The sequence below is a fragment of the Erythrolamprus reginae genome, chromosome 3 (assembly GCF_031021105.1).
Source record: "Erythrolamprus reginae isolate rEryReg1 chromosome 3, rEryReg1.hap1, whole genome shotgun sequence".
Lineage (NCBI taxonomy): Eukaryota > Metazoa > Chordata > Lepidosauria > Squamata > Dipsadidae > Erythrolamprus > Erythrolamprus reginae.
The window spans coordinates 250,836,620-250,864,267 of NC_091952.1; the positions used below are offsets into that span (position 1 = coordinate 250,836,620).

At 39.8% G+C, this 27,648-nt stretch overlaps 2 protein-coding genes across 2 annotated transcripts in view; both read left to right on the forward strand.

Moving 5' to 3' along the window:
- The window catches only part of LOC139165484 (proto-oncogene Mas-like), a 28,620-nt gene extending 26,226 nt beyond the window's left edge, over positions 1 to 2,394 (forward strand). The window contains exon 3 of the mRNA XM_070748660.1: positions 1,401 to 2,394. Within this exon, the coding sequence (XP_070604761.1) occupies positions 1,401 to 2,394 (994 nt within the window). The remainder of the gene's footprint in view (positions 1 to 1,400) is intronic.
- Positions 2,395 to 13,429: 11,035 nt separating this feature from the next.
- LOC139165485 (proto-oncogene Mas-like) lies at positions 13,430 to 22,262 on the forward strand. Its single transcript, XM_070748661.1, has 3 exons — positions 13,430 to 13,435; positions 16,838 to 16,971; positions 21,278 to 22,262. The coding sequence occupies exons 1-3, from the start codon at positions 13,430 to 13,432 to the stop codon at positions 22,260 to 22,262; spliced, it is 1,125 nt and encodes a 374-aa protein (XP_070604762.1).
- Positions 22,263 to 27,648: the final 5,386 nt, after the last annotated feature.

Here is a 27,648-nt window from a genome sequence, read left to right on the forward strand (position 1 = left end):
TAGATAGATAGATAGATAGATAGATAGATAGATAGGAAAATCCATTTTAATTATTGTGCTTCTCTGCAAAAAAGAAGAAAAAAATGACGGAAGGAAGGAAGGGAGGGAGAGAGGAAGGAAAGGAGGGAGGGAGGGAGGGAGGAAGGAAGGAAGGAAGGAAGGAAGGAAGGAAGGAAAGTAGGGCTTTGTTGGGCCCTGGAACCAAGACAGTAGAAGCTGAGCCTCTAGGTGGCCAGATGGAAAGAAGACCTTGGCCCACAAGATGCTTATGCCTGACTCTAGGCTGCTTTGGGCAGGTGGATGGCAAGGAGGCCAAAGCCTCGGGTCCTGTTAGCTTTTCTTGCCCCATTTTAGGGTCTGTTAGATGGCTGAGTGGCTAGAATGGCAAGAGGCCAAAGCCCTTCAGGGACCTGGCAGGATGGAGGAGCAATGTAGGAGACACAGCAAAATCTCTATAATAAGGTATAAAGGGGAACAACCAGGAGGTGCAGCAGTATCTGTAACTTTAAAGCAGGGCTGTAAATAGCGTTGGGGGCATCTGGCTTTAAATGCCCAGTAGTGTCTCAAGGAATACCAGTATGGAAGAAGTTTATAAAACAAATGAGTATTTTTGCTGTCTGGTGTTATTAAACTATAATCATGACTTACTGTAATTGCTTCTTCAGTTAACAGTTCGGAGCCTTTTATCACATCTCCCCTATTGCATATTTGGTCTACACAGGTGGAAATGTAAGTATATCATGTGAAAAAATATTTTCTATGCAGGAATTAAGGCAGCCATCTAAGTGTTATGTAATATTGCAAAAGGAAAACGGCTGCTCTCTTCTGCCCATTGTGACTGTTGAAACAGGATCCCCTATGAAGGTTGTTTAACTAACTCTGTCTTATCTTAACCCACCTTGGATGAATGTCCAGACACCTCAGATTCCCAAAAGAGCAAATGAGGATTTTGAATTCAGTACAGGGATCAGATAAGGGACCAGGTTCCCTGGAGGGTGGGTCATCCCCATTTGAGAATTCTGAGAGCATTTGCAATATGTGTCTTTGTGATGGAGGAATGTTGATTTTCTGAAGGTACGATGGGATGGAAGTAAAATAAACAAAATATTGTGAGAATATCATAGTTATGATAATATTAAAGTCCACCCTCAGCCAAAATGCCTGACAATGGGTAATGGTAGGAATTCTCCCAAAATGCTTCTTGAATCTTTTAAGGTGAAAAGCCCTGGATTTTGAGTGTATCATTTCACCAACAATGTAAGAAACATTGATTTTAGGGCTCTAGTCAAAACGTCAAATACTTGTCGATATGTGTAATTAAAATAAAGTCTGTTTGTGTCTTCCCATAAATATATTTCTGCAATAATAATATTGTTTTTTGGTTTCTTTTTTATTATCAGGTTACGTGTGGTTTATGTTGAAGATATAAAGGCCAAACTTTCTTTCAATGATACCGAAATTGGGGAAATTGCTTCAAATATGTCTAAAACATCAGGATTCTTCTCTTTTCTGTATGACCAAGGACTTGACAATTTAACACAAAGCCTTCTATGTGGATTATTTGCCATTATTTGTATTTTGGGCCTGGTGGGAAACGGAAAGACAATTTATCTTCTGACCCATTGCATTAAGAGGAATTCTTTTACTACCTTCATCCTGAATCTCTCCGTTGCTGATTTGGGAGTCCTCGTATCCATCATCATGACAGAAATATTTGCGATAGTGTCAGTTGTGCGTAAAAGAAATTATGTTGTCGAAACTTTCTTCTTATTATTTTTTGACCTCTTTTTTTTCACCTATTCTGCCAGCCAGTTTCTGCTGACGGCCATCAGCCTGGAGAGGTGCGTGGCCGTCCTATTCCCACTCTGGCATCGCTGCCATCGTCCTCCATATTTGCCCACCCTGGTTTCTGGCCTCATCTGGACCCTCACTTTCCTGCTCTCTGCGGTGCACTTCATTCTCCTCCAAACCGGGGCCTTTAGAAGTTCACCTCTGTTTTACCAGCTTATTGTGAATGGTTTACTTTGTACGCCTCTCATGGTTGTGTCCACTCTGACTCTATTGATTCATACGACGTTTAAATTGCAGCTCAGTCAAAGGAAGTTGCTCACCGTCATCCTGCTGGCTCTTTTTTGCTTCCTCTTTTTATCTCTCCCAATGAATGTCCTTTATGTCATTGAATATTTTGGTTCCTTTAATCCCCTCCTCGTGACCCTTGGGCTAGGAGGTGCCACTCTCAACAGCAGCATCAACCCATTCCTTTATTTCTTTGTTGGGAAGGGAAAGAGAGGAAAGGAGCAGCCCAGAGCATCTTACAAGGTTGCTCTGCAAAGAGTTTTCAAGGAGGAGCCGGAAAGCTCAGAAGAGCCGCAAACTGCAGAGGAAAACATATAATGAAGTATCAATATCATTGGATAATCATTTCATATCATATTTCATATTCAAAGTGTTGGTTATGACCTATAAAGTCCTTCATGGCACCGGACCAGAATATCTTCGGGACCGCCTCCTGCCGCACGAATCCCAGCGACCGGTTAGGTCCCACAGAGTCGGCCTTCTTCGGGTCCCGTCGACTAAACAATGTCGTCTGGCGGGACCCAGGGGTAGAGCCTTCTTTGTGGGGGCCCTGACCCTCTGGAATCAGCTCCCCCCTGAGATTAGGATTGTCCCCACCCTCCCTACCTTTCGTAAACTCCTTAAGACCCACCTTTGCCGTCAAGCATGGGGGAACTAAAACATCTCCCCCTTGCCCATGTTGTTTTGCCGTTTGATTGATTGACTGTGTGCCTGTTTTTTTATATATATTGGGATTGTTTTATGAAATTACTAATTTTAAATTGTAATTAGATTGGTGGGCATTGGATTTGTTATTATGTACTGTTTTTATTATTGTTGTGAGCTGCCCCGAGTTTGCGGAGAGGGGCGGCATATAAATCCAATAAATCTATAATCTAATCTAATCTAGTCTATAAATAATTTCTGGGTTCAGTAAGAAAACTGATGGGATCTACTGAACAATGCAAAACACACAGGAAATCTTCATCTATGTATAATTCTTGAAGTGAAGATGTTTGTATAGTAAATGTTTTACTTATGTAATTCCATTTTTTTTCTTTCCTAGTAAGAACCATTATAGAAACATAGAAACGTAGAAGACTGACGGCAGAAAAAGACCTCCTGGTCCATCTAGTCTGCCCTTATACTATTTTCTGTGTTTTATCTTAGGATGTATCCCAGGCATGTTTAAATTCAATTACTGTGGATTTACCAACCACAGTATAAAATACTTACTGCACAAAATTTTCAAAATTTATCATTTCATTTTATTTATTTGTTAGACATTGTCAGTGCCCTGCATGTAACTGTATCAGATTACAATACACATAATCAAGGAATGTATGTTTCACAATTATACAATCTTTGTCTTTTGCCTTTAATGCAATCTTTCTTTCCTGGTTTTTACAATGTCAATATCCAACTAATGTCTTACATATCCCAGGTCTGTTACCATATATGACTTGTTCAGATCATTAAATACTCGCATGTTTAACCGATCATCTCTTGCACATACGTAAATATACAATAATCATTATTTGATTCTTTTCACCATCCTTAGTGTATACACACGCATCAGCTGTGCTGCATCTAAACCCCATTTGGATTAATTTTTCATCTAAACATGTATTCCAGCTCCTGGAGGACTTCTTTAAGCCATAGAGAGCTTTGTTCAATCTATGCAATTTGGAACTATCATTCAGTTCAAAATCAGGTGCTTGTTTGACATACACATTTTCTTTTAAATCAGCATTTAAATAAGGACATCAAAAATCTGTATTGGTTGCCAATCAGCTTTCCAATCTTGTAATTAAACTGTCTCTCAATCCTATTAACCCATTCCTTAAACTTTCCAAATACCTCACTCTAGTACTTCCTTGGTCAGAGGAGACTTCGTCGGCAGATTCTATTAGGAGCAAAACAGACCTGTGGCATGTGGATGTTTCCCCCACCTCCACCTCCACATTCCTTGGGACAGGAGCTGGGCCAGAGCTAACCACAACAAACTCCTTAAATTTTTGCCAAACTTCAAAGGCATTATGTTCACTTTTAACATTAACAAGTTGGCTGTCATCCAGGGCCAAAACAATAGTTGCTTTTGCTTTGTTCAATCTATGCAATTTGGAACTATCATTCAGTTCAAAACCAGGTGCTTGTTTGACATATACATTTTCTTTTAAATCAGCATTTAAATAAAGACATCAAAAATCGGCATTGGTTGCCAATCAGTTTCCGGTCACAATTCAAAGTGTTGGTTATGACCTATAAAGCCCTTTATGGCATCGGACCAGAATATCTCTGAGACTACCTTCTGCCGCATGAATCCCAGCAACAGGTTAGGTCTCATAGAGTTGGCCTTCTCCGGGTCCCATCGACTAAACAATGTCGTCTGGCAGGACCCAGGGGAAGAGCCTTCTCTGTGGCAGCCCTGACCCTCTGGAACCAGCTCCACCCGGAGATTAGGATTGCCCCCACTCTCTTGTCTTTCGCAAACTCCTTAAAACCCACCTCTGCCATCAGGTATGGGGGAATTGAGACATCTCCCCCAGGCCTATATAGTTTTATGTATGGTATGCTTGTGTTGTATGTTCTTTTAAATAATAGGTTTTTAGATTTTTAAATATTAGATTTGTTCTCTGTATATTGTTTTATTATTGTTGTGAGCCACCTCGAGTCTACGGAGAGGGGCAGCATACAAATCTAATTAATAATAATAATAATAATAATAATAATAATAATAATAATAATAAATCAAATCAAACTGTTTAACCTTGAAACCTTTTTGCATCACTAGCATTAACATACTTCTCATGGTTTCTTCTGTAGCAGTAGATGAATGCTTTTGGATAAATCCCTTTGCGACAAGTCTTAGTTGAAGTCAATGCACTCGTCATCTTCAGGCTGGTGCTTCTGTCCTTGTTGCCCTAGAAAAGGACAGAAGCACCAGCTTGAAGATGACGGGAGGGACCTCGTCGAAACGTCACCAGAAATCTCTGAATCCTACACGGGAAGAAACCTGAATATGCCAAGACCGTCATATATATTTAAAAATTCAGCAGAACATGTAATACACATATATATATATATATATTCCCCCCGAAAAAGGATTCCATATATATATATGGTGGAGAAAATATATATTTTCTCCACCATAGAATAAAAACACTACAAAAATGCTTATAATTTATATATATATATATATATATATATATATATATATATATATATATATATATATATATATATATATATATATATATGTTAAATGTTTTTAGCTGGAATTTTAAAATTAAGGGAGACTTCGGCCTTATTAGGCCTCATCAGCTAGCCACACCCTTTCTTTACTGGGATTCGATCTGGGAAGCTTCTGCATTGTAAAGCAGAGAGCTAGCAATTAGACCCATCAGATCTGAATCCTCCCAGCTCTGTACCAGGGAGGGGGTATATGTTTTTCTTATGTCGGATCACCCTGGTATATTTTTAAGGAACGTCACAGCTCCTTAAGCTGTGACACACACACACACATACATACATACATATATATATATCTTTTTCTTATTAATCATATATATATAATGTAATATATATAAATGTAATCCTTCCCTGGTACAGAGCTGAAGGGATTGGATACTGTAGCCTAGAGGATAATTCTCTGCCTTACAAGGCAAAGGTTGCAGGTTCAAGTCCCAGTGGGTATGGCTAGCTGATGAGGCCAAAATAAGGCCGAAATAGATCTATCCTAGTCTCCCTTAATTTTCAAATTCAGCTTAAACACGTGACATATATATATATATATATATATATGTTAAAATGTTTTCAGCTGAAAACATTTTAACACATACAGAATATAGTTGTCGGCTATAAATATATTAACTGCCTTGTAGTGGTCCTGGGTTGGGCCTAGAGGCAAAAAGGAGCTGTGACGTTCCTTAAATATACCAGGGTGATCCGACTTAAGAAAAACATATAGCCCCTCCCTGGTACAGAGCTGGAAGGATTCAGATCGAATAGCTCTAACTGCTAGTTCTCTGCTTTACAATGCAGAGTTCACCAGATCGAATCCCAGTAAAAGAAAGGGGTGTGGCTAGCTGATGAGGCCTAATAAGGCCGAAATGGGACCATCCTAGTCTCCCTTAATTTTAAAATTCCAGCTGAAAACATTTTAACACATACAGAATATAGTTGTCGGCTATAAATATATTAACTGCCTTGTAGTGGTCCTGGGTTGGGCCTAGAGGCAAAAAGGAGCTGTGACGTTCCTTAAATATACCAGGGTGATCCGACTTAAGAAAAACATATAGCCCCTCCCTGGTACAGAGCTGGAAGGATTCAGATCGAATAGCTCTAACTGCTAGTTCTCTGCTTTACAATGCAGAGTTCACCAGATCGAATCCCAGTAAAAGAAAGGGGTGTGGCTAGCTGATGAGGCCTAATAAGGCCGAAATGGGACCATCCTAGTCTCCCTTAATTTTAAAATTCCAGCTGAAAACATTTTAACACATACAGAATATAGTTGTCGGCTATAAATATATTAACTGCCTTGTAGTGGTCCTGGGTTGGGCCTAGAGGCAAAAAGGAGCTGTGACGTTCCTTAAATATACCAGGGTGATCCGACTTAAGAAAAACATATAGCCCCTCCCTGGTACAGAGCTGGAAGGATTCAGATCGAATAGCTCTAACTGCTAGTTCTCTGCTTTACAATGCAGAGTTCACCAGATCGAATCCCAGTAAAAGAAAGGGGTGTGGCTAGCTGATGAGGCCTAATAAGGCCGAAATGGGACCATCCTAGTCTCCCTTAATTTTAAAATTCCAGCTGAAAACATTTTAACACATACAGAATATAGTTGTCGGCTATAAATATATTAACTGCCTTGTAGTGGTCCTGGGTTGGGCCTAGAGGCAAAAAGGAGCTGTGACGTTCCTTAAATATACCAGGGTGATCCGACTTAAGAAAAACATATATATATATATATATATATATATATGTATGTATGTATGTATGTATGTATGTATGTATGTATATATATATATATATATATATATATATATATATATATATATATATATATATGTTTTCGTAAATTTTCACGGGTATATGTATGTAGATTGTTCTGAGTTCGGGTTTTGCCCTGTGTAATATTTTGCATGTCTATGCGACGTTTCGGTGAAATCACATTCACCATCATCAGGCTGAAGTTCCAAGCTTCTTGTTGTTGTAAAATGGAATGTTTGCAACTGTCATTTCTTCCTAGTATATAGTGTGGGGGTGGAGATTTGGTTTGAATGTAGCAAATAGATTGGGTGATTATGTTTTAGTGATCTGATTGGTTGGTGGAATCATAATTATTAGAAGGATTGACATGGTGATTTTTATGAAGTGTTTTTTTGTTTAAGGCTGGTTTCCAAATCTCTGGTAGGCGGGACGTATCATCTCTTTTATTTATGCAAAGGGGGCTCCTCTCAATTTCTATTTTTATTTTTATTTTACTATTTTACAGTTTACTATGGAAACAGAAATCAATGATCAACTTCCCTTTCTAGATGTACTGGTCTATAAAAAACCCAATGGCAGCCTAGGACACACTATCTACCAAAAGAAAACCCATACCAACCGTTATCTAAATGCACACTCACACCACAACCCCGCACAAATCACCTCAGTGGCCAAAACTCTCATCACCAGAACCAAACGCCTAGCTGACCATGAGCACTTAAAAACTGAATTGAACAAACTCAAAGATGTATTAATTTCTAATGGATTTGAAGGGAAAACAATCACAAACCTAATAAAAAAAGAAACACTCCCCAAAAAACAAGATCAAGAACAGGACAATGGTACCACCATCCTCCCTTACATCAAGGGCACCACAGACAAAATTAGTAAAATTCTGCACAAACATAACATCAAAACTTCATTTTGCACTAACCAAAAAATATCTAATATCCTAAGGAGCCCAAAAGATAAAATCCAATTGGAATACCAAGGAATCTATGAAATTCCTTGCAAAACATGTGCAGCCACATACATTGGACAAACCAACCGAAGAGTAAGTGCACGCATTGCAGAACATAAAATTGCAATTAAAAAAGAAGAAAAGACTTCCTCCCTTGTCCAGCACATTAAAAAAACAGGGCACGAAATTGACTTTGAAAAAACTAAATTACTTCACAAAACAGAGAATTTATATAGAAGAATTGCTTTGGAAGCAATAGAGATTGAGAGGAGCCCCCTTTGCATAAATAAAAGAGATGACACGTCCCGCCTACCAGAGATTTGGAAACCAGCCTGAAACAAAAAAACACTTCATAAAAATCACCATGTCAATCCTTCTAATAATTATGATTCCACCAACCAATCAGATCACTAAAACATAATCACCCAATCTTATGTGATCTCACATTCCTACGCAACTGCAGGGACAAAAAAATAATTCCCAAATACTTCCAACTAAAATTCCACCCAAAAACCCCAACCATAGAGAGGATCCTAAAAAGAACTGAATTAGCCCTAATCAGAAATGAACTCCACAAAAAAAGATTCATACTTGATGAAATCAACAAAAGTCTACTCTCTCTTCACCTTAAAATCAGTAACCAAATACACCCTATACTCTGGGATAAATTCAAACAAATATCAATCTGGAGGGCAGAAACAGAAACCCAATACAAGACAGACACACATAATAAGAAACTCCAAATACTAGAGGTACAGCAAAAACCCAGCCCTCCACAACAACTTATGACCAAAACAGTACATAACATATCAGACAAGATACTCACCACTACAGAAACCAATATTCTTTCAAAAGGATTTAATTTTGCAATAACTCCAAGACGGATACCAACTGAAAACATCATATGTGGAATTGAAACAACTTTAAATAAAATCAACCCAGATACTGCTAACAAAATCAGACTTAAAGTCACTAATATTCTTTGCTCTAGTAAACCTCCTAAAAGCAACATACAGCAAGAAGAAAGAGATGCTCTTATCAATCTGAAGAAAAACCAGGAAATAATAATCCTACCAGCCGATAAAGGAAACTCCACTATAGTAATGAACACAGCAGAATACAAAGAAAAAATGACAAATCTCCTACAAAACCCGGCCTACAAACTCCTAAGCACAGATCCTACCACCTACCTAGAAAAAACCACCAAATCTAAAATCAAGGCCTCTCCCATCAGCGAAGAAATCCAGCAAAAAATCATCCCCAGAGAAAAATCTTCCATATGTCCAAAACTCTATGGCCTTCCAAAAATACACAAAGAAGGAATACCTCTCAGACCAATAGTCAGTTCTATAGGCTCCCCTCTACAAAACCTTGCCAAATTTTTAGCCAAATACCTTCAACCATATACAGAAACTATTGCCTCATATGTTCAAAATTCATTCCACTTTATACAAATAATTAAAAAACAAAACCTACAACCCGATGACCTACTTGTAAGTTTCGATGTCGTGTCCCTGTTCACACAAATACCTATTAAAGAAGCCTTGACAGCTATCCAGGACAAACACAAACCCCCCAAATATATCCTAGACCTTACCAACCACTGCCTGACCAATACATACTTCATCTATAATGAACAAAGATATAAACAAATAGAGGGAGCCCCCATGGGATCACCTCTATCACCTGTCATAGCCAACCTCTATATGGAATATTTCGAAAATAATGCTTTAGAGCAAGCCAAATACAAACCCAAACTTTGGCTGAGATATGTTGATGATACCTTTGTAATTTGGCCACATGGTAAAGAAAAACTAGACAATTTCCTCACACATCTCAACAGCCTACACCCCAAAATACAGTTTACTATGGAAACAGAAATCAATGATCAACTTCCCTTTCTAGATGTACTGGTCTATAAAAAACCCAATGGCAGCCTAGGACATACTATCTACCAAAAGAAAACCCATACCAACCGTTATCTAAATGCACACTCACACCACCACCCCGCACAAATCACCTCAGTGGCCAAAACTCTCATCACCAGAACCAAACGCTTAGCTGACCATGAGCACTTAAAAACTGAATTGAACAAACTCAAAGATGTACTAATTTCTAATGGATTCAAAGAGAAAACAATAACAAACCTAATCAATAAAGAGACACCCCCCAAAAAACAAGATCAAGAACAGGACAATGGCACCACCATCCTTCCTTACATCAAAGGCACCACGGATAAAATTAGTAAAATCCTGCACAAACATAACATCAAAACCTCATTTTGCACTAACCAAAAAATATCTAATATCCTAAGGAGCCCCAAAGATAAAATCCAATTGGAATACCAAGGAATCTATGAAATCCCTTGCAAAACATGTGCAGCCACATACATTGGACAAACTAACCGAAGAGTGAGCCAACGCATAGCAGAACATGTGAATGCAGTCAAAAAACAAGAAAAGACCTCCTCCCTTGTCCAGCACATTAAAAAAACAGGGCACGAAATTGACTTTGAAAAAACTAAATTACTCCACAAAACAGAGAATTTATATAAAATAATCTCTCTAGAAGCTATCGAAATTGAAAAGAGACCCCTTTGTTTAAATAAAAGGGATGATACCTCCCGCCTGCCAGAGATTTGGAAACCAGCCTTAAACAAAATAAACACTTCATAATAATCAACATGTCAATCCTTCTAATTATTATGATTTTAGAATTTTATATTTGGAAATCAGCCTTAAACAAAAAACTTCATAAAATCTTCATGTCATTCCTTCTAACAACTATGATTACACCAACCAATCAGATCACTGAAGCATAGTCACCCAATCTATTTGCTACATTCAAAGCAAATCTCCACCCCCACACTACATACTAGAAAGAAATGTCAGTTTGCTAATATTCCATTTACAACAACACAAAGATTGGAACTCCAGCCTGAAGATGGTGAATGTGATTTCACCGAAACGTCGCATAGACATGCAAAACATTACACAGGGCAAAACCCGAACTCAGAACAATCTACATATATATATATATATATATATCATACAGATATCTATCTATCTATCTAGTCCCAACCCAGGGCCATTTCAAGGCCGTTAATTAGCCAACAAGCTATGTTCTGTATGTAAATACTTCCCCCCGAAAAAGAATTCCATATATATAAAAAGAAAAAAAAACATATAGCCCCTCCCTGGTACAAAGCTGAAGGGATCAGATCTGGTGGCCTAGAGATTAATTCTCTGCCTTACAAGGCAGAGGCCCCAGGATCAAATCCCAGTAAGGGTATGGCTAGCTGATGAGGCCAGAACAAGGCCGAAATAGCACTATCCTAGTCTCCCTTAATTTTAAAAATTCAGCAAAAACATGTGATATTATATATATTATATAAGTATAAGTATATATATATACTTCCCAGCCAAAAAGAAATTTCTGTTTAATATTATAAAATTGTACAATGGAGATAATGTTGGAATGGATCTAAAAAAGATGTGAAAAAGAGCATTCTAGAATTGCCTTTTAAGAAACATCTGCTGACCATCCCTTGAATAGGAGTCGTATTAACAGAAAAATGATCAAATTTTCACTTAAGATAATGGGAAAAAGAAGGCTAGCTCACTTAACAGAATAGCTGTTATCTTGAACAGAGATGAAAAGTGCTTCATGTTTATTAAAGGTTAGGAATCAATTGCCCTGAGAAATCTCATGGGGCCCTCAGAAATCTCTCCAGAATTGTTATATAATTTGGCATGCAGGCAAATCCACACCCAATGCCTAAAATTGCCCAAATGCACATTTTCTCAAACTCATGCAACTCCTTTGGTTAAAGGCAGAAGCATGGCTAAATATCATGTAGAAGTGCAAATTAAGTTCCTTTACTGGAAATCAGCTCCTTTTAACAAAAGCTGTGAGAAGGATGGCAAATATTTATCTATCTATCTATCTATCTATCTATCTATCTATCTATCTATCTATCTATCTATCTATCTATCTATCTATCTACTTACTTACTTATTTATTAGAGTTAAAAGGGACCTTACAGGTCATCGAGTCCAACCCCCTGCTTAAGCAGGAAACCCTACAGCTCCCCAGCCAAATGGCAGTCCAATCTCCTCTTGAAAATGTCCAAAGTTGGGGAGTTGACAACCTCCGCTGGCAGGCCGTTCCACTGGTTGATCGCTCTCACCATCAAGACATTCTTCCTTATCTCCAGGTTGAATCTTTCCTTGGTCAGCTTCCAACCATTGTTCCTCGTCTGGCCCTGTGATGCGCTGGAAAATAGTGTGTCCCCCTCCCCTTAAGTTCCTGTATACAGCTATGATGTCCCCCCTGGCCCTTCTTTTTACTAGACTATCCATGCCCAGTTCCAGCAACCTTTCCTCGTATGGCCTGGTCTCTAGTCCCTTTATCGTTTTAGTTGCTCTTTTCTGCGCCCTTTCCAGAGTCTCTATATCTCTTTTGAAGTGTGGTGACCAGAACTGGATGCAATACTCCAGGTGCGGTCTGACCAGGGCCTTATAGAGTGGTATTATCACCTCTCTGGTCTTGGAGTGTATCCCCCTGTTCATGCAGTTTAGGATTTTTTTGGCTTTTTTAGCTGCTGCTGCACATTGCTTAGCTGGTTATCCACCAGAAAACACCAACAGATGAGTAGAACCACTTGACATAATCATAACATACAAACCCAGTAAAGTCCTCCAAAAAATAATAAATAAACCAGAACATTCAATAGAGGCAGCTAGAACTAAACTTTATGGAGATATAACATATGACCAAATTTTTGCAAGTCTGGCTCCTGCTCTGGAGAAACTTCAATGGCTAACAATGGCATCCCGCTCAATGCCTTCTAGTTTGATTTCATCATAATAGAACTGAATCAAAAAACTCCAATGGACAATTTAGAGTGTTTTTGTTTCCCGAACTGTATAGGAAACTATTATTGCTTTCACACTCTGGCATCCTGAGGGAAAAGACCTTAAGAGTAATTTAAACAGGAATTTTAATTGCCCATTAACCATAATTTAGACCTTTTAAAAAGATATACCTTTTTGATCCTAGTGGCAGAGTTCAGCCAAACACTAATGGTCCAGAATTTAATGTCTTTATGTCTAGGAGAACTGATTTCTCATTCATCGTGAACCAAGACCATCTCTGTGCTTATACTTTGATGACAATCCTGAGAGAAGAGAGGTCTTATTTTGATACTGGATCCTGACGATAAAGACATCTTGAAATAAGACAACCCAACAGAATTTGGATATCAAAAGGTAGGCACTCTGAATTTATCATACATCCATATTTGACTGACTATGTGCCATCAAGTCAATGTTAATCCTTTATTAATTCCATGATGCTGTACCCAAAGGCAAATTCAATGGCAATTGAAAAAATAATAATTTAACAAACTTGAATAAATAATGCAGGTAACATCTTATGTTTAATCTCATCTTATTTTTTTCGGGCAAGTGAGCGAGCGAGTGACTGAGTGACTGAGTGACTGAGTGAGTAAGTAAGTAAGTAAGTAAGTAAGTAAGTAAGTAAGTAAGTAAGTAAGTAAGCAAGCAAGCAAGCAAGCAAGCAAGCAAGCAAGCAAGCAAGCAAGCAAGCAAGCAAGCAAGCAAGCAAGCAAGCAAGCAAGCAAGCAAGCAAGCAAGCAAGCAAGCAAGCAAGCAAGCAAGCAAGCAAGCAAGCAAGCAAGCAAGCAAGTAAGTAAGTAAGTAATATCATCAGTGTCGGTAAGATGTGAGGTTTGCTCTCAGTTTATAATTTAATGGCATGCTCTGTCAGTAAATGTTTTACTTATGTAATTCCATTTTTTTCTTTCCTAATAAGAACCATTATAGAAACATAGAAACATAGAAGACTGACGGCAGAAAAAGACCTCATGGTCCATATAGTCTGCCCTTATACTATTTTTGTATTTTATCTTAGGATGGAACCCTCAGAGAGGGTTCACAACTTGGGCGTCCTCCTTGATCCACAGCTGACATTGGAACATTGGAGTCTGCGGAGAGGGGAGGCATACAAATCCAATAAATAATAACAACAACAACAACAACAACAACATCTTTCGGCTGTGGCGAGGAGGGCATTTGCCCAGGCTCACCTGGTGCACCAGTTGCGGCCCTATTTGGACAGGGAGTCACTGCTCTCAGTCACTCATGCCCTCCTCACCTCGAGGTTTGATTACTGCAACGCTCTCTACATGGGGCTACCTTTGAAAAGTGTTCGGAAACTTCAGATCGTGCAGAACGCAGCCGTGAGAGCCATTGTGGGGCTTCCAAGATGCGCCCATGTTTCTTCAACACTCCGTGGCTTGCATTGGCTGCCCATCAGTTTCCGGTTACAATTCAAAGTGTTGGTCATGACCTTTAAAGCCCTACATGGCATTGGACCAGAGTACCTCCGGAACTGCCTACTACTGCACGAATCCCAGCGACCGATAAGGTCCCACAGAGTTGGCCTTCTCTGGGTCCCGTTGACTAAACAATGTCATTTGGCGGGCCCCAGGGGAAGAGCCTTCTCTGTGGCAGCCCCAGCCCTCTGGAACCAATTCCTCCTGGAGATTAAAATTGCCCCCACCCTCCCTGTCTTTCGTAAACTACTCAAGACTCATTTATACCGCCAGGCATGGGGGAGTTGAGATATTCCTTCCCCCTAGGCTATTACAACTTATGCATGGTATGTTTGCGTTGCAGTAATCAAACCTCGAGGTGAGGAGGGCATGAGTGACTGAGAGCAGTGACTCCCTGTCCAAATAGGGCCGCAACTGGTGCACCAAGTGAGCCTGGGCAAATGCCCTCCTCGCCACAGCCGAAAGATGTTCTTTTATGTACGCTGAGAGCATCTGCACCAAGACAAATTCCTTGTGTGTCCAATCACACCTGGCCAATAAAATTCTATTCTATTCTATTCTAAAACATGAGGCTCATGGAGGAAAGAGTTTTCAGCTGTTTTTGAAATTGGAGAGGGGAATTTGCCACCTGAAAACTTTTTCTTTCACAATCGTCACGTTTCAGGATCCGTTTTTTTGGATTAGGGAGAGGATTGCAACACTGCCACCTGAAAACCCTTTCCCTGAAAATGCTTTGCACATTGCATGCAAAGTTAAGAGCATGCATCTTCCACCCTCCTTCAATGCAAAACATTTTCCTCCCTGATTCTCAAAACAGCTCGTGTGGAGGCAAAAAAAGAGCATCAGATTTTTGGGCGGTTCCAGGCAGCAGAAATCATGGCAACAATGTTCTTGGGTGAAAGCGCCTTGCCTTATTGCCTCTGCGCAGTGCCCCAAATCTCTTTGTTTGTCCCCCAGAAGACCCGTTTTTGGAATCAGGGAGTTAGCAGAGATCTCCAGGCAACGGAGATCATGGCAACAGTGATTTTGGGTTGAATGATTGAATGATTGAATGATTGAATGATTGAATGATTGAATGATTGAATGATTGAATGATTGAATGATTGAATGATTGAATGATTGAATGATTGAATGATTGAATGATTGAATGATTGAATGATTGAATGATTGAATGATTGAATGATTGAATGATTGAATGATTGAATGATTGAATGATTGAATGATTGAATGATTGAATGATTGAATGATTGAATGATTGAATGATTGAATGATTGTATGATTGAATGATTGAATGATTGAATGATTGAATGATTGAATGATTGAATGATTGAATGATTGAATGATTGAATGATTGAATGATTGAATGATTGAATGATTGAATGATTGAATGATTGAATGATTGAATGAATGATTCAATGATTTGTTTGTTTATTGATTGATTGATTGATTGATTGATTGATTGGTTTGTTTGTTTGTTTGTTTGTTTGTTTGTTTATTTATTTATTTGTTTGTTTGTTTGTTTGTTTGTTTATTTGCTGCCCCTCTCTCCACTGCATGGAACCGCCTGAAAACGTGATGCTCTTTTCTTTAGCTTCTGCACATTCAGTTTTTGGAATCAGGGAGGAAAATAATAATAATGATAATAATAATGATGATAATGATAATGATGATGATGATAATAATAATAATAATAATAATAATAATAATAATAATAATAATAATAATAATAATAAATTAATTGGACTTGTAAGCTGTCCCTCTCTGGAGACTCGGGGCGGTTCACAACAATAACACAATATAAATACAAATCTAATAATTAAAACTATAGCAAAAAACATTAACTTAAAAACGAGCAGTAATACACAATCAACACTCAATATTAGGTTCAGGAGGGAAGTGTTTTCAACAGGAAAGTGAACACAAGATCAAGGGGGCACAATCTGAGGTTAGTTGGGAGGAAAGATTACAAGTAATGTGAGAAAATATTATTTTACTGAAAGAGTAGTAGATGCTTTGAACAAACATGATTGGGTTGTGTGATTATTTTATTTTATTATAAGGTTTTTAAATTGTATTTTTAAAATTAGATTTGTACACTGTTTATGTTGTTGTGAGCCGCCCCGAGTCCTCGGAGAGGGTCGGCATACAAATCCAAAAAAATATTATTATTATTAATTATTATTATGAAATTTCTAGTGGAAGTGAGGACACCACTAATCTTGGGGCTGATAGGCAGAATTTGTTTTCTTCTTGTTTTCTTCCCCCCAAATTAAGGTGAGTCTTATATTCCAGTGCATCTTATATTCAAAAAATACGGGATATAACATCCGTATTAGGCTGTTTTCCAGTCAGATATTTTTTAAAAGTTATTCCTTCTTTTAAGTTGTGATAAGATATCTGCACATCTATTTCGTAATCATTTTCTGGTAATACAAATGCAGAGCTGGATATTCTCTTTTTTCCTCCTTAGGTTTTGCAGCTTGGACCACCCAAGTTCTCTGTTCCAGTTGTAGCAGCATTGAGTGCAGACCAAGGAGAATGTCACCCTTATATTCTGAAAGAGATCGATTTGACTCCTTTGGAAATTATTCCAGTGATTACCAGGTATGTCAGAAGAAAAAGTAGCGTTTGGGTGGTGGTAATTTCAATTTGCAAAGTGGATTTCCTTTTTTAGTGATTACAGTAGTACCTCTAGATACGAGCTGCTCCACATGCGAGTATTCCAAGTTATGAGCAGAGAGGCAGGCAAAATTTCTGTTCTACATACGAGCTTAAATTCGGATACGAGCCGAGCGTCCACTAGGTGGCGGAAGAATTCAATTTTTTCCAGTTATCTCTGGGCGAAAAGCCAAATCTAAATGCTTTGGTTCGAGATACGAATTGATCGACATACGAGGTCGGCTCTGGCACGAATTAAACTTGTATGTCGAGGTACCACTGTATTGGTGTTGGGGAGCATTAGGATGCTTTCAGCCAGGGCCATAGAATTCTTTTCTTTTAAAATAGTTTTATTAGTTTTCCACTTTTAAAAAGAAAACACAATAGTAAGTACAGAAGAAAATAAAAGAAAATTGAATTAATAATAGTATATACAGAGGCAGTGGTACCTCTACCTACAGACACTTCTACTAACAAACTTTTCTAGATAAGAACCGGGTGTTCAAGTTTTTTTTTGCCTCTTCTCAAGAACCATTTTCCACTTACAAATCCAAGGACTAGAACTCACAGACTCCTGGTTTCTGGGCTGCTGCTTTGAAAAAACAGACTAAGCGGCATTTCCAATGCTCTCTAATGCTTTCATGCAAGTGGATCTTAAGATTCTGATTAAGATTTTGGTTTCTAAGATTTTGGCTAAAGCAGTATCCCATTTTGGTAGATTAATTGTATTAGACTAGGTTTTGTTTTATTTACTAAAAAAGGAAACAATCACAAACCCATTGTACACACATACACACGCGTGCGCGCACACACACATATACATGTACCTACCTACCTACATACATATATATACACTGCTGAAAAAAATAAGGGGAACACTTAAACAGCAGAATATAACTCCAAGTAAATCAAACTTCTGTGAAATCAAACTTTATTAATTAATTAATTAATTTATCTATCTATCTATCTCTATCTATCTATCTATCTATCTATCTATCTATCTATCTATCTATCTATCTATTTGTTTGTTTGTTCCAATATACAATAATACACGATGAAGGTAATAGAGGACACCTTGGAGGAAATAGAATTAGAGAAAGAATAGAAGAGAGAATACACTGATTGACAATCAATTTCACATACTGTTGTGCACATTCAACTTCGTACAGAACAAAGTATTCAGTGAGAATATTTCATTCATTCAGATCTAAAATGTGTTATCTGAGTGTTCCCTTTATTTTTTGAGCAGTGTGAATATATACTCCCCTGTCTTCCTCAATCTTCTACAGATGTCTGGGATTATGAGCTGTCCCCATCCCTGCATTCTTCTCAACAGAGATTTCTGATGTTGTTCCAGCAATCTGTTGGAATCATTCTCCCAGTTTAGGAGTTCACAAATTCAAATGCTCCTGCAACTTCTGGGACAGTTAAATTGCTTGCTTGATTGAAAATTAAGAAGGGTTTTGAGTGGCTGGGATAAAAATAGTGACTCTGAAATATGATTCTTCCTATGAATCATCTTGATAATCAGAAGTCAAGTCCCCTTTTATTTATTCTGATACTTCTATTTCCCCTTATATTGCAGAGCTCTGGATCTTCCTTTTCAACCACTGATGTGAATTTCTCCAATCAAAGAAACAAGACTTTTGGTACAATGATGCAATTATTTAATCTTATTTATTTATTTATTAGATTTGTATGCCGCCCATCTCCGTAGACTCTGGGCTGCTCCCAACACAATAAAACAGTTCATAACAAATCTAATAATTTAATTTAAAGTTTAAAATGTTTTAAAAACCCCATTATTAAGCAGACATATGTACAAACATACCATACATAAATTGTATAGGTCCGGGGGAGATATTTCAATTCCCCCATGCCTGATGACAAAGGTGGGTTTTGAGGAGTTTACAAAAGGCAAGGAGGGCGGGGGCAGTTCTAATCTCTCGGGGGAGCTGGTTCCAGAGAGTAGGGGCCGCCCCAGAGAAGGCTCCTCCCCTGGGGCCCACCAAACATCACTGTTTAGTTGACGGGACCCGGAGAAGGCCAACTCTGTGGGACCTAATCGGTCGCTGGGATTCATGCGGCAAAAGGTGGTCTCGGAGATATTCTGGTCCGAATAAGTAGGAGCAGCAAAGGAATTATATTATATATTATTTTCCTTTCTATTGTGGCTACTACTAATAAAAAAAACTCAAATGTTTGAAGATGCTTTATGGGCTTATTCCAAAATTCAAATAGCACCAGATCATGGATCCCTACCCATTTTTTCGTATCTCTACATATGTGTGAGGTCGTTGTGCTACTGATGGGTATTTCTGAGAAAAAATGGATGCATTCACAAAATGGCTGCTTGAGAGAGTAGGTCATCTGTTAAACAGGCTTATGGAGTATATAAGAATTTTTACACAATGATGTTTGCCATTGTTCTTTGGGGGGACTTTGGCAATAAAGCCAACCTCTATATAAGAGAATTTTAAGAAAAAATGTGATTGGAGGCCAATAAGCTTCTCTGAAAAGGATGGAAAATCAAGGATAGGTAGAATAGTTTATTGTTCACAAAAAAGTAATACTCACTCGGAGAGACACAATATTGTATATATGGGATAGATGGATAGATAGGCAGATGATAGATAGATAGATAGATAGATGATAGATAGATAGATGATAGATAGATAGATAGATAGATAGATAGATAGATGATAGATAGATAGATAGATAGATAGATAGATAGATAGATAGATAGATAGATAGATATGGGTGTGTGGGTGTGTGGGTGTGTGGGTGTGTGGATGGATGGATGGATGGATGGATGGATGGATGGATGGATAGATGATAGATAGATAGATAGATAGATAGATAGATAGATAGATAGATAGATAGATAGATAGGAAAATCCATTTTAATTATTTAAAAAGAAGAAGAAAAAGACGGGAGGGAGCAGGGAGAAAGGAAGGAAGGAAGGAAGGAAGGAAGGAAGGAAGGAAGGAAGGAAGGAAGGAAGGAAGGAAGGAAGGAAAGTTGGGCTTTGTTGGGCCCTGGAGTGAAGACAGTAGAAGCTGAGCCTCCAGGTGGCCTGATGGAAAGAAGACCTTGGCCCACAAGATGCTTATGCCTGACTCTAGGCTGCTTTGGGCAGGTGGATGGCAAGGAGGCCAAAGCCTCGGGTCCTGTTAGCTTTTCTTGCCCCATTTTAGGGTCTGTTAGATGGCTGAGTGGCTAGAATGGAAAGACGCCAAAGCCCTTCAGGGACCTGGCAGGATGGAAGAGCAATGTAGGAGACACAGCAAAATCTCTATAATAAGGTATAAAGGGGAACAACCAGGAGGTGCAGCAGTATCTGTAACTTTAAAGCAGGGCTGTAAATAGCTTTGGGGGCATCTGGCTTTAAATGCCCAGTAGTGTCTCAAGGAATACCTGTATGGAAGAAGTTTCTAAAGCAAATTAGTATTTTTGCTGTCTGGTGTTATTTAACTATAATCATGACTTACTGTAATTGCTTCTTTAGTTAACAGATCAGAGCCTTTAATCATATCTCCCCTATTGCATATTTGGTCTATACACGAGGAATTGTAAGTATATTATGTGAAAAAATATTTTCTATGCGGGAATGAGGGCATCCATCTAATTGTTATGTAATATTGCAAAAGGAAAACGGCTGCTCTCTTCTGCCCATTGTGACAGTTGAAACAGGATCCCCTATGAAGGATGTTTAACTAGCTCTGTTTGATGTTAACCCACCTTGGATGAATGTCCAGACACCTCAGATTCCCAAGAGAGCAAATGTGGATTTTGAATTCAGTACAGAGATCAGATAAGGGACCAGGTTTCCTGGAGGGTGGGTTATCCCCATTTGAGAATTCTGAATTTGCAATATGTGTCAATTTGGTAATGTCTTCGTGATGGACGAATGTTGATTTTCTGAAGGTACGATGGGATGGAAGTAAAATAAACAAAATATTGTGAGAATATCATAGTTATGATAATATTAAAGTCCACCCTCAGCCAAAATGCCTGACTATGGGTAATGGTGGGAATTCTCCTGAAAAGCTTCTTGAAGCTTTTAAGGTAAAAAGCCCTGGATTTTGAGTGTATCAATTCACCAACCATGTAAGAAACATTGATTTTAGGGCTCTAGTCAAAACGTCAAATACTTGTCGATATGTGTGAGTAAAATAAAGTCTGTTTGTGCCTGCCCATGAATATACTTCTGTAATAATGACTTCTTTTTTTTTTTGCTTTTTATTATCAGGGTAGAGGTGTTTCGGGCTGAATCTATAAAGGCCAACGTTTCTTTCAATGATATCGGAATTGGGGAAATTGCTTCAAATATGTCTAAAATATCAGGATCCTTCTCTTTTCCGTATGACCAAAGACTTGACAATTTAACACAAAGCCTTCTATGTGGATTATTTGCCATGATTTGTATTTTGGGCCTGGTGGGAAATGGAACGACAATTTATCTTCTGACCCATTGCATTAAGAGGAATTCTTTCACCACCTTCATCCTGAATCTCTCCGTTGCTGACTTTGGAGTCCTCGTATCCATCATCATGACAGCAATTTTTGCGAGAGTGTTAGATGTGGGTAAAAGAAATCATGTTGTCGAAACTTTCTTCTTCTTATTTTTTGACCTCTTTTTTTTCACCTATTCTGTCAGCCAGTTTCTGTTGACCGCCATCAGCCTGGAGAGGTGCGTGGCTGTCCTCTTCCCACTCTGGTATCGCTGTCATCGTCCTCCACATTTGCCCACCCAGGTTTCTGGCTTCATCTGGACCCTCTCCTTCCTCCTCTCTATGGTACACTTCATTCTCCTCCAAACCGGGGCCTTTAGAAGTTCACCTCTGTTTTACCAGCTTATTGTGAATGGTTTACTTTGTACGCCTCTCATGGTCGTGTCCACTGTGACTCTATTGATTCATACAAGGTTTAAATTGCAGCTCAGTCAAAGGAAGTTGCTCACAGTCATCCTACTGGCTCTTCTTTGCTTCCTCTTTTTATCTCTCCCAATGAATGTCTTTTATGTCATTCAATATTTTGGTTCCTCTAATCCCCTCCTTGTGACTTTTGGGCTAGGAGGTGCCACTCTCAACAGCAGCATTAACCCATTCCTTTATTTCTTTGTTGGGAGAGGGAAGAATAAAAAAGAGCAGCGTAGAGCATCTTACAAGGTTGCTCTGCAAAGAGTTTTCAAGGAGGAACCAGAAGAGCCGAAAACTGCAGAGGAAAACATATAATGAAGTATCACTGTCATTGGCTAATCATTTCATATCTATAAATAATTTCTGGGTTCAGTAAGAAAACTGATGGGATCTACTGAACAATACAAAACAAACAGGAAATCTTTATCTATGTATAATTCTTGAAGTGAAGATGTTTGTATAGTAAATGTTTTACTTATGTAATTCCATTTTTTTCTTTCCTAATAAGAACCATTATAAAATACTTACTGCACAAAATTTTCAAAATTTATTATTTCATTTTATTTATTTGTTAGACGTTGTCAGTACCCTGCATGTAACTATATCAGATTACAATACACATAATCAAGGAATGTAGGTTTCACAATTATACAATCTTTGTCTTTTGCCTTTAATACAATCTTTGTTTCCTGGTTTTTACAATGTCAATATCCAACTAATGTCTTACATATCCCAGGTCTGTTACCATACATGACTTGTTCAGATCATTAAATACTCGCATGTTTAACCGATCATCTCTTGCACATATATAAATATCATCACCATATTGTGCGGCCGGTGGCTTACCCCCGGCCCGGATTTGCTGCAGGGCCAGGGAGACACGGCCCTTGACATAGCTGCCATCTTGTTTTTCGGGATCTTGCAAGATTTCGCGAGATCCCGGCCATCTTTGGGCATCGGCTCAGGCTGATGACGTCGTCGGGGGGGGGTGGAGCCTGCCAGCCCTATAAAAGGGCTGTGCAGGCTTTGGGTCTCCTTTTCGCCCCGATGACGTGCTGGCGAATACCTGGCTGGGGTACGCCCTTCAAATCTTGAGCAGCCTCGTGGTGTTGGCCATTTTGAAAGCTGCAATGTGGGGCGAGGCCTGGTTTGGAGTCATGGAGGGCGCGAGAGGGTCTGGGATCCCCCCTTTAGATATCGGGGGGAATCTTCTTGGACTGTAGCCTTCCTCTTTTCAGGGAACATTTTCCCATTTCGGCCTTGTTAGGCATGGTTTGGGGGGGGGGGGGTGCGGCCTTGCAGGCCTGTGGAGGCCTGAACCTCTTAAGCGTCATGATCCAGAGGGGTGCCTGAGGGAACTCTTTTTTCCCCTAGCAGAAAACAAGGGGGGTTTTGAATATTCATTTAACATCGCCTTTTGTTTTAACTGGTCATGGCTCCTAAAAGGCAGAAACCTCTACCTCCGAACTCAGAGATGGTGGCGAGGCCCAGGAGAGCCGAGAGGCCCTCAGTCAGGGCCTGGTTGGCCCAAGAAGAGGCCCAAGCTCAGGCCAGGTGGGGGGGGGTAGGATAAGGGAACCCCCAACGGGCGATGCTAACATATCTGCTCATGCTTGGTCCAGGGTAATCGAGAGGTTGGATGAATTGGATGCATGCTGGCAGTCAGTGTACGGGCCTGGGGGCCCCATCCCATCAGCTCCAGCAGCCTTTGGCAGGCCACCAGGTGAACCAGTGGCCCAGACCGGGCAGATGACAGCAACACCTGGCTCAGTGGGAGCTGGGCCTTCGTGGATGACTTCTACCCCTTTGGGGTCAGGAGGGACAGCACTGCACTGAACATTTAAACCACCCCTTCCTTTGGCTGGGCAGGCCCTTATGCCACCGGTTGTAGGGAGTGGGGTCAAGACTACACGGCTTCACCCACTGCTACTGTGGTGGCCCAGGCCCCTTCGATGGCTTCAGTGCCCTCGATAGGGTCGGGCGATGGGACTGTGGGGGCTTCCCCGGTACCAGACCCCCTGGCTTCAGTACGGGCAGTTGCCATTCCTTGGGGGTTACCCTCCACACCTTTAGGGTTTCACCTGCATCTCTCCATTAGGGAGTGGATTTGGAAGGGGGAATATGTGGATATATTCTCCCTTCTGAATAGAGAAGTCCCTAAGAAGGAAAAAGAGGAGGAGGCTAAGGCAGATAAACCCAAGAGGGTCAGGGTTAATAGGTGTTTCAGCTCATGGCTGTATGCCTTTTTAACATGATCATTCAGCGGGAGCCCGCACGGGCTGCCTCTATGCTCAAGTACATTGAACTCATTTTGAGTACAAAGGCACGGTTTGGCGTCAATATGACGAGGCATTAAGAATGCGGGTAGCTTTTGGTTCCACACTTCCCTGGGATATGTTTGTCCTGGATTTGTGGTTCAAAGCGAGCCAGCTAGCATGGGCCGGCGGTGGTGACCGCACAGATAGTGGTCACTACATGGAGGATAAACCGGTGGCAACGCCAGCGGCCCGTGCAAGTGGGGGAGGCATGGCGAAGCTTGCCCCTCCGTGTCATGAATTTGCAGCCAAGGGGCGTGTCTTCATCCCCTATGCAGGTTCAGACACGCGTGTGGGAACTGTGGGGGCTCCCACGCCACAAGCGCTTGCACTAGGCCCAAGAGAAGCAAAGATAAGAAGGATGGGGCGGGGGCGGCTACATATATATTAATCATACAGATATCTATCTATCTATCTATCTATCTATCTATCTATCTATCTATCTATCTATCTATCTATCATCTATCTATCTATCTATCTATATCTATCTATCTATCTATCTATCTATCTATCTATCTATCTATCTATCTATCTATCTATCTATCTATCTAGGCCCAACCCAGGGCCATTTCAAGGCAGTTTATTAGCCAACAAACTATGTCCTGTATGTATATACTTCTCCCCGAAAAAGAATTCCATATATATAAAAACAGAAAAAACATATAGCCCCTCCCTGGTACAAAGGTGAAGGGATCAGATCTGGTGGCCTAGAGGTTAATTCTCTCCCTTACAAGGCAGAGGCCCCAGGATCAAATCCCAGTAAGGGTATGGCTAGCTGATGAGGCCAGAACAAGGCCGAAATAGCACTATCCTAGTCTCCCTTAATTTTAAAAATTCAGCAAAAACATGTGATATTATATATATTATATAAGTATAAGCAAAGATGTAAAAAAGAGCATTCTAGAATTGCCTTTTAAGAAACATCTGCTGACCATCCCTTGAATAGAAGTCGTATTAACAGAAAAATGATTTTCACTTAAGATAATGGGAAAAAGAAGGCTAGCTCACTTAACAGAATAGCTGGTATCTTGAACAGAGATGAAAAGTGCTTGATGTTTATTAAGGGTTAGGAATCAACTGCCCTGAGAAATCTCATGGGCCCCTATGAAATCTCTCCAGAATTGTTATATAATTTGGCATACAGGCAAATCCACACCCTATGCATAAAATTGCCCAAATGCACATTTTCTCAAACTCATGCAACTCCTTTGGTTAAAAACAGAGGCATGGCTAAATATCATGTAGAAGTGCAAATTGAGTTCCTTTACTGGAAATCAGCTCCTTTTAAGAAAAGCTGTGAGAAGGATGGCAAATTTTATTTATTTATTTATTTATTCATTCATTCATTCATTCATTCATTCACTCACTCACTCACTCACTCACTTACTTACTTACTTATTTATTAGAGTTGAAAGGGACTTTGCAGGTCATCAAGTCCAACACCCTGCTTAAGCAGGGAACCCTACAGCACCCCAGCCAAATGACAGTCCACCTCCTCTTGAAAATGTCCAAAGTTGGGGAGTTGACAACCTCCGCTGGCAGGCCATTCCACTGGTTGATTGCTCTCACCTTCAGGACGTTCTTCCTTATCTCCAGGTTGAATCTTTCCTTGGTCAGCTTCCAACCATTGTTCCTCGTCTGGCCCTCTGATGCCCTGGAAAATAGTGTGTCCCCCTCCCCTTAAGTACCTGTATACAGCTATCATGTCCCCCCTGGCCCTTCTTTTTACTAGACTATCCATGCCCAGTTCCAGCAACCTTTCCTCGTATGGCCTGGTCTCTAGTCCCTTTATCGTTTTAGTTGCTCTTTTCTGCACTCTTTCCAGAGTGTCTATATCTCTTTTGAAGTGTGGTGACCAGAACTGGATGCAATACTTCAGATGCGGTCTGACCAGGGCCTTATAGAGTGGTATTATCATCTCTCTGGTCTTGGAGTGTATCCCCCTGTTCATGCAGCTTAGGATTGTGTTGGCTTTTTCAGCTGCTGCTGCACATTGCTGGCCTATGTTTAGCTGATTATCCACCAGAAAACACCAACAGATGAGTAGAACCACTGGACATAATCATAACATACAAACCCAGTAAAGCCCTCCAAAAAATCATAAATAAACCAGAACATTCAATAGAGCCTGAAAGGTGGGGAGGGGAACCAGGATGTCAAGGTCCCACCTAATGAACCTAAGTCACAAGCACTTATGAGACAATCCAATCTCTTAATGTAAACCTTTTGTCAACGCCCCAAAGAGCATCTGAGAAATAAATCAGATTCCACTTCAGTTCTCTCACATAAGGTTCGATTTATTAGCAGAGCCACATTGGTTATGTTTCGGCCATTCTGATACTAACAGCTGCAACGTCCTACTGGTCAATGACTACTTCAGCTTCAACTGCAATAATACAAGAGCACGCAACAAATTCAAACTTAGTACGAACGGCTCCAAACTTGACTGTAAAAAATATGATTTCAACAATCGAGTTATCGAAGTGTGGAACTCATTACCGGACTCAATTGTGTCAACCCCTAACCCCCAACATTTCTCCCTTAGACTCTCCACGATTGACCTCTCCAGGTTCCTAACAGGCCAGTAAGGGGCGTACAAAAATGCATTGGTGTGCCTTTCATCCCCTGCCCAATTGTCTTTCCTTTCTCTCATATATCATATATATTCTCTTCCTTTCATATATCCTCTCATCTAACTTCACTTTTACCCTTATATATATTATCACATGTCTATTTTTCTTCCTATGTATTTGTGTATCGGACAAATGAATAAATAAATACAAATCTTTCCAGTACTCCACCCAGGTTTATGTTCATCTCCCATCCCCACACCCACAAGTTCATCACGTGGACCAGTCCAAGTGAAGGAATTCACCAACTTCCTATTTTGTTCAGTTGACACAGAACAAAAGATGACCTTGGACTCTAAGAAAGGAATTTGTTGTGGCTATTACTTCCCTCTCTTTCAACTACCCCTCCCAATTTGCCTAATTCTGTGCTACTGTGGCAGGCCAAAGCCAATTCAATATATAATTAAATAAAGAATCCTCCCCCTCCCATTAGTGCAGGACACATTGTCCAATTAGTTATCCAGGTGTTGTTATGGAAAAAAGTCCATGCCTCTAGCTCACAACTGCTGGAGTGTCCTTGGTTCCCATAAGATAGTTTCTTGTTATCCTCTGCATCGCACATTGCAATCCCTCCTTCCCTTATCACCCACATCTGTTGGTGAGCTGTAAAAGAAGTAAAAATGAAAGCAGGCTGAATACCCTTCAAAGCTTGATACAGGATTCCTAATAATAATAATAATAATAATTAATAATAATTTATTAGATTTGTATGCCGCCCCTCTCTGAAGACTCATGTAAAACACACAATGAAAAAGG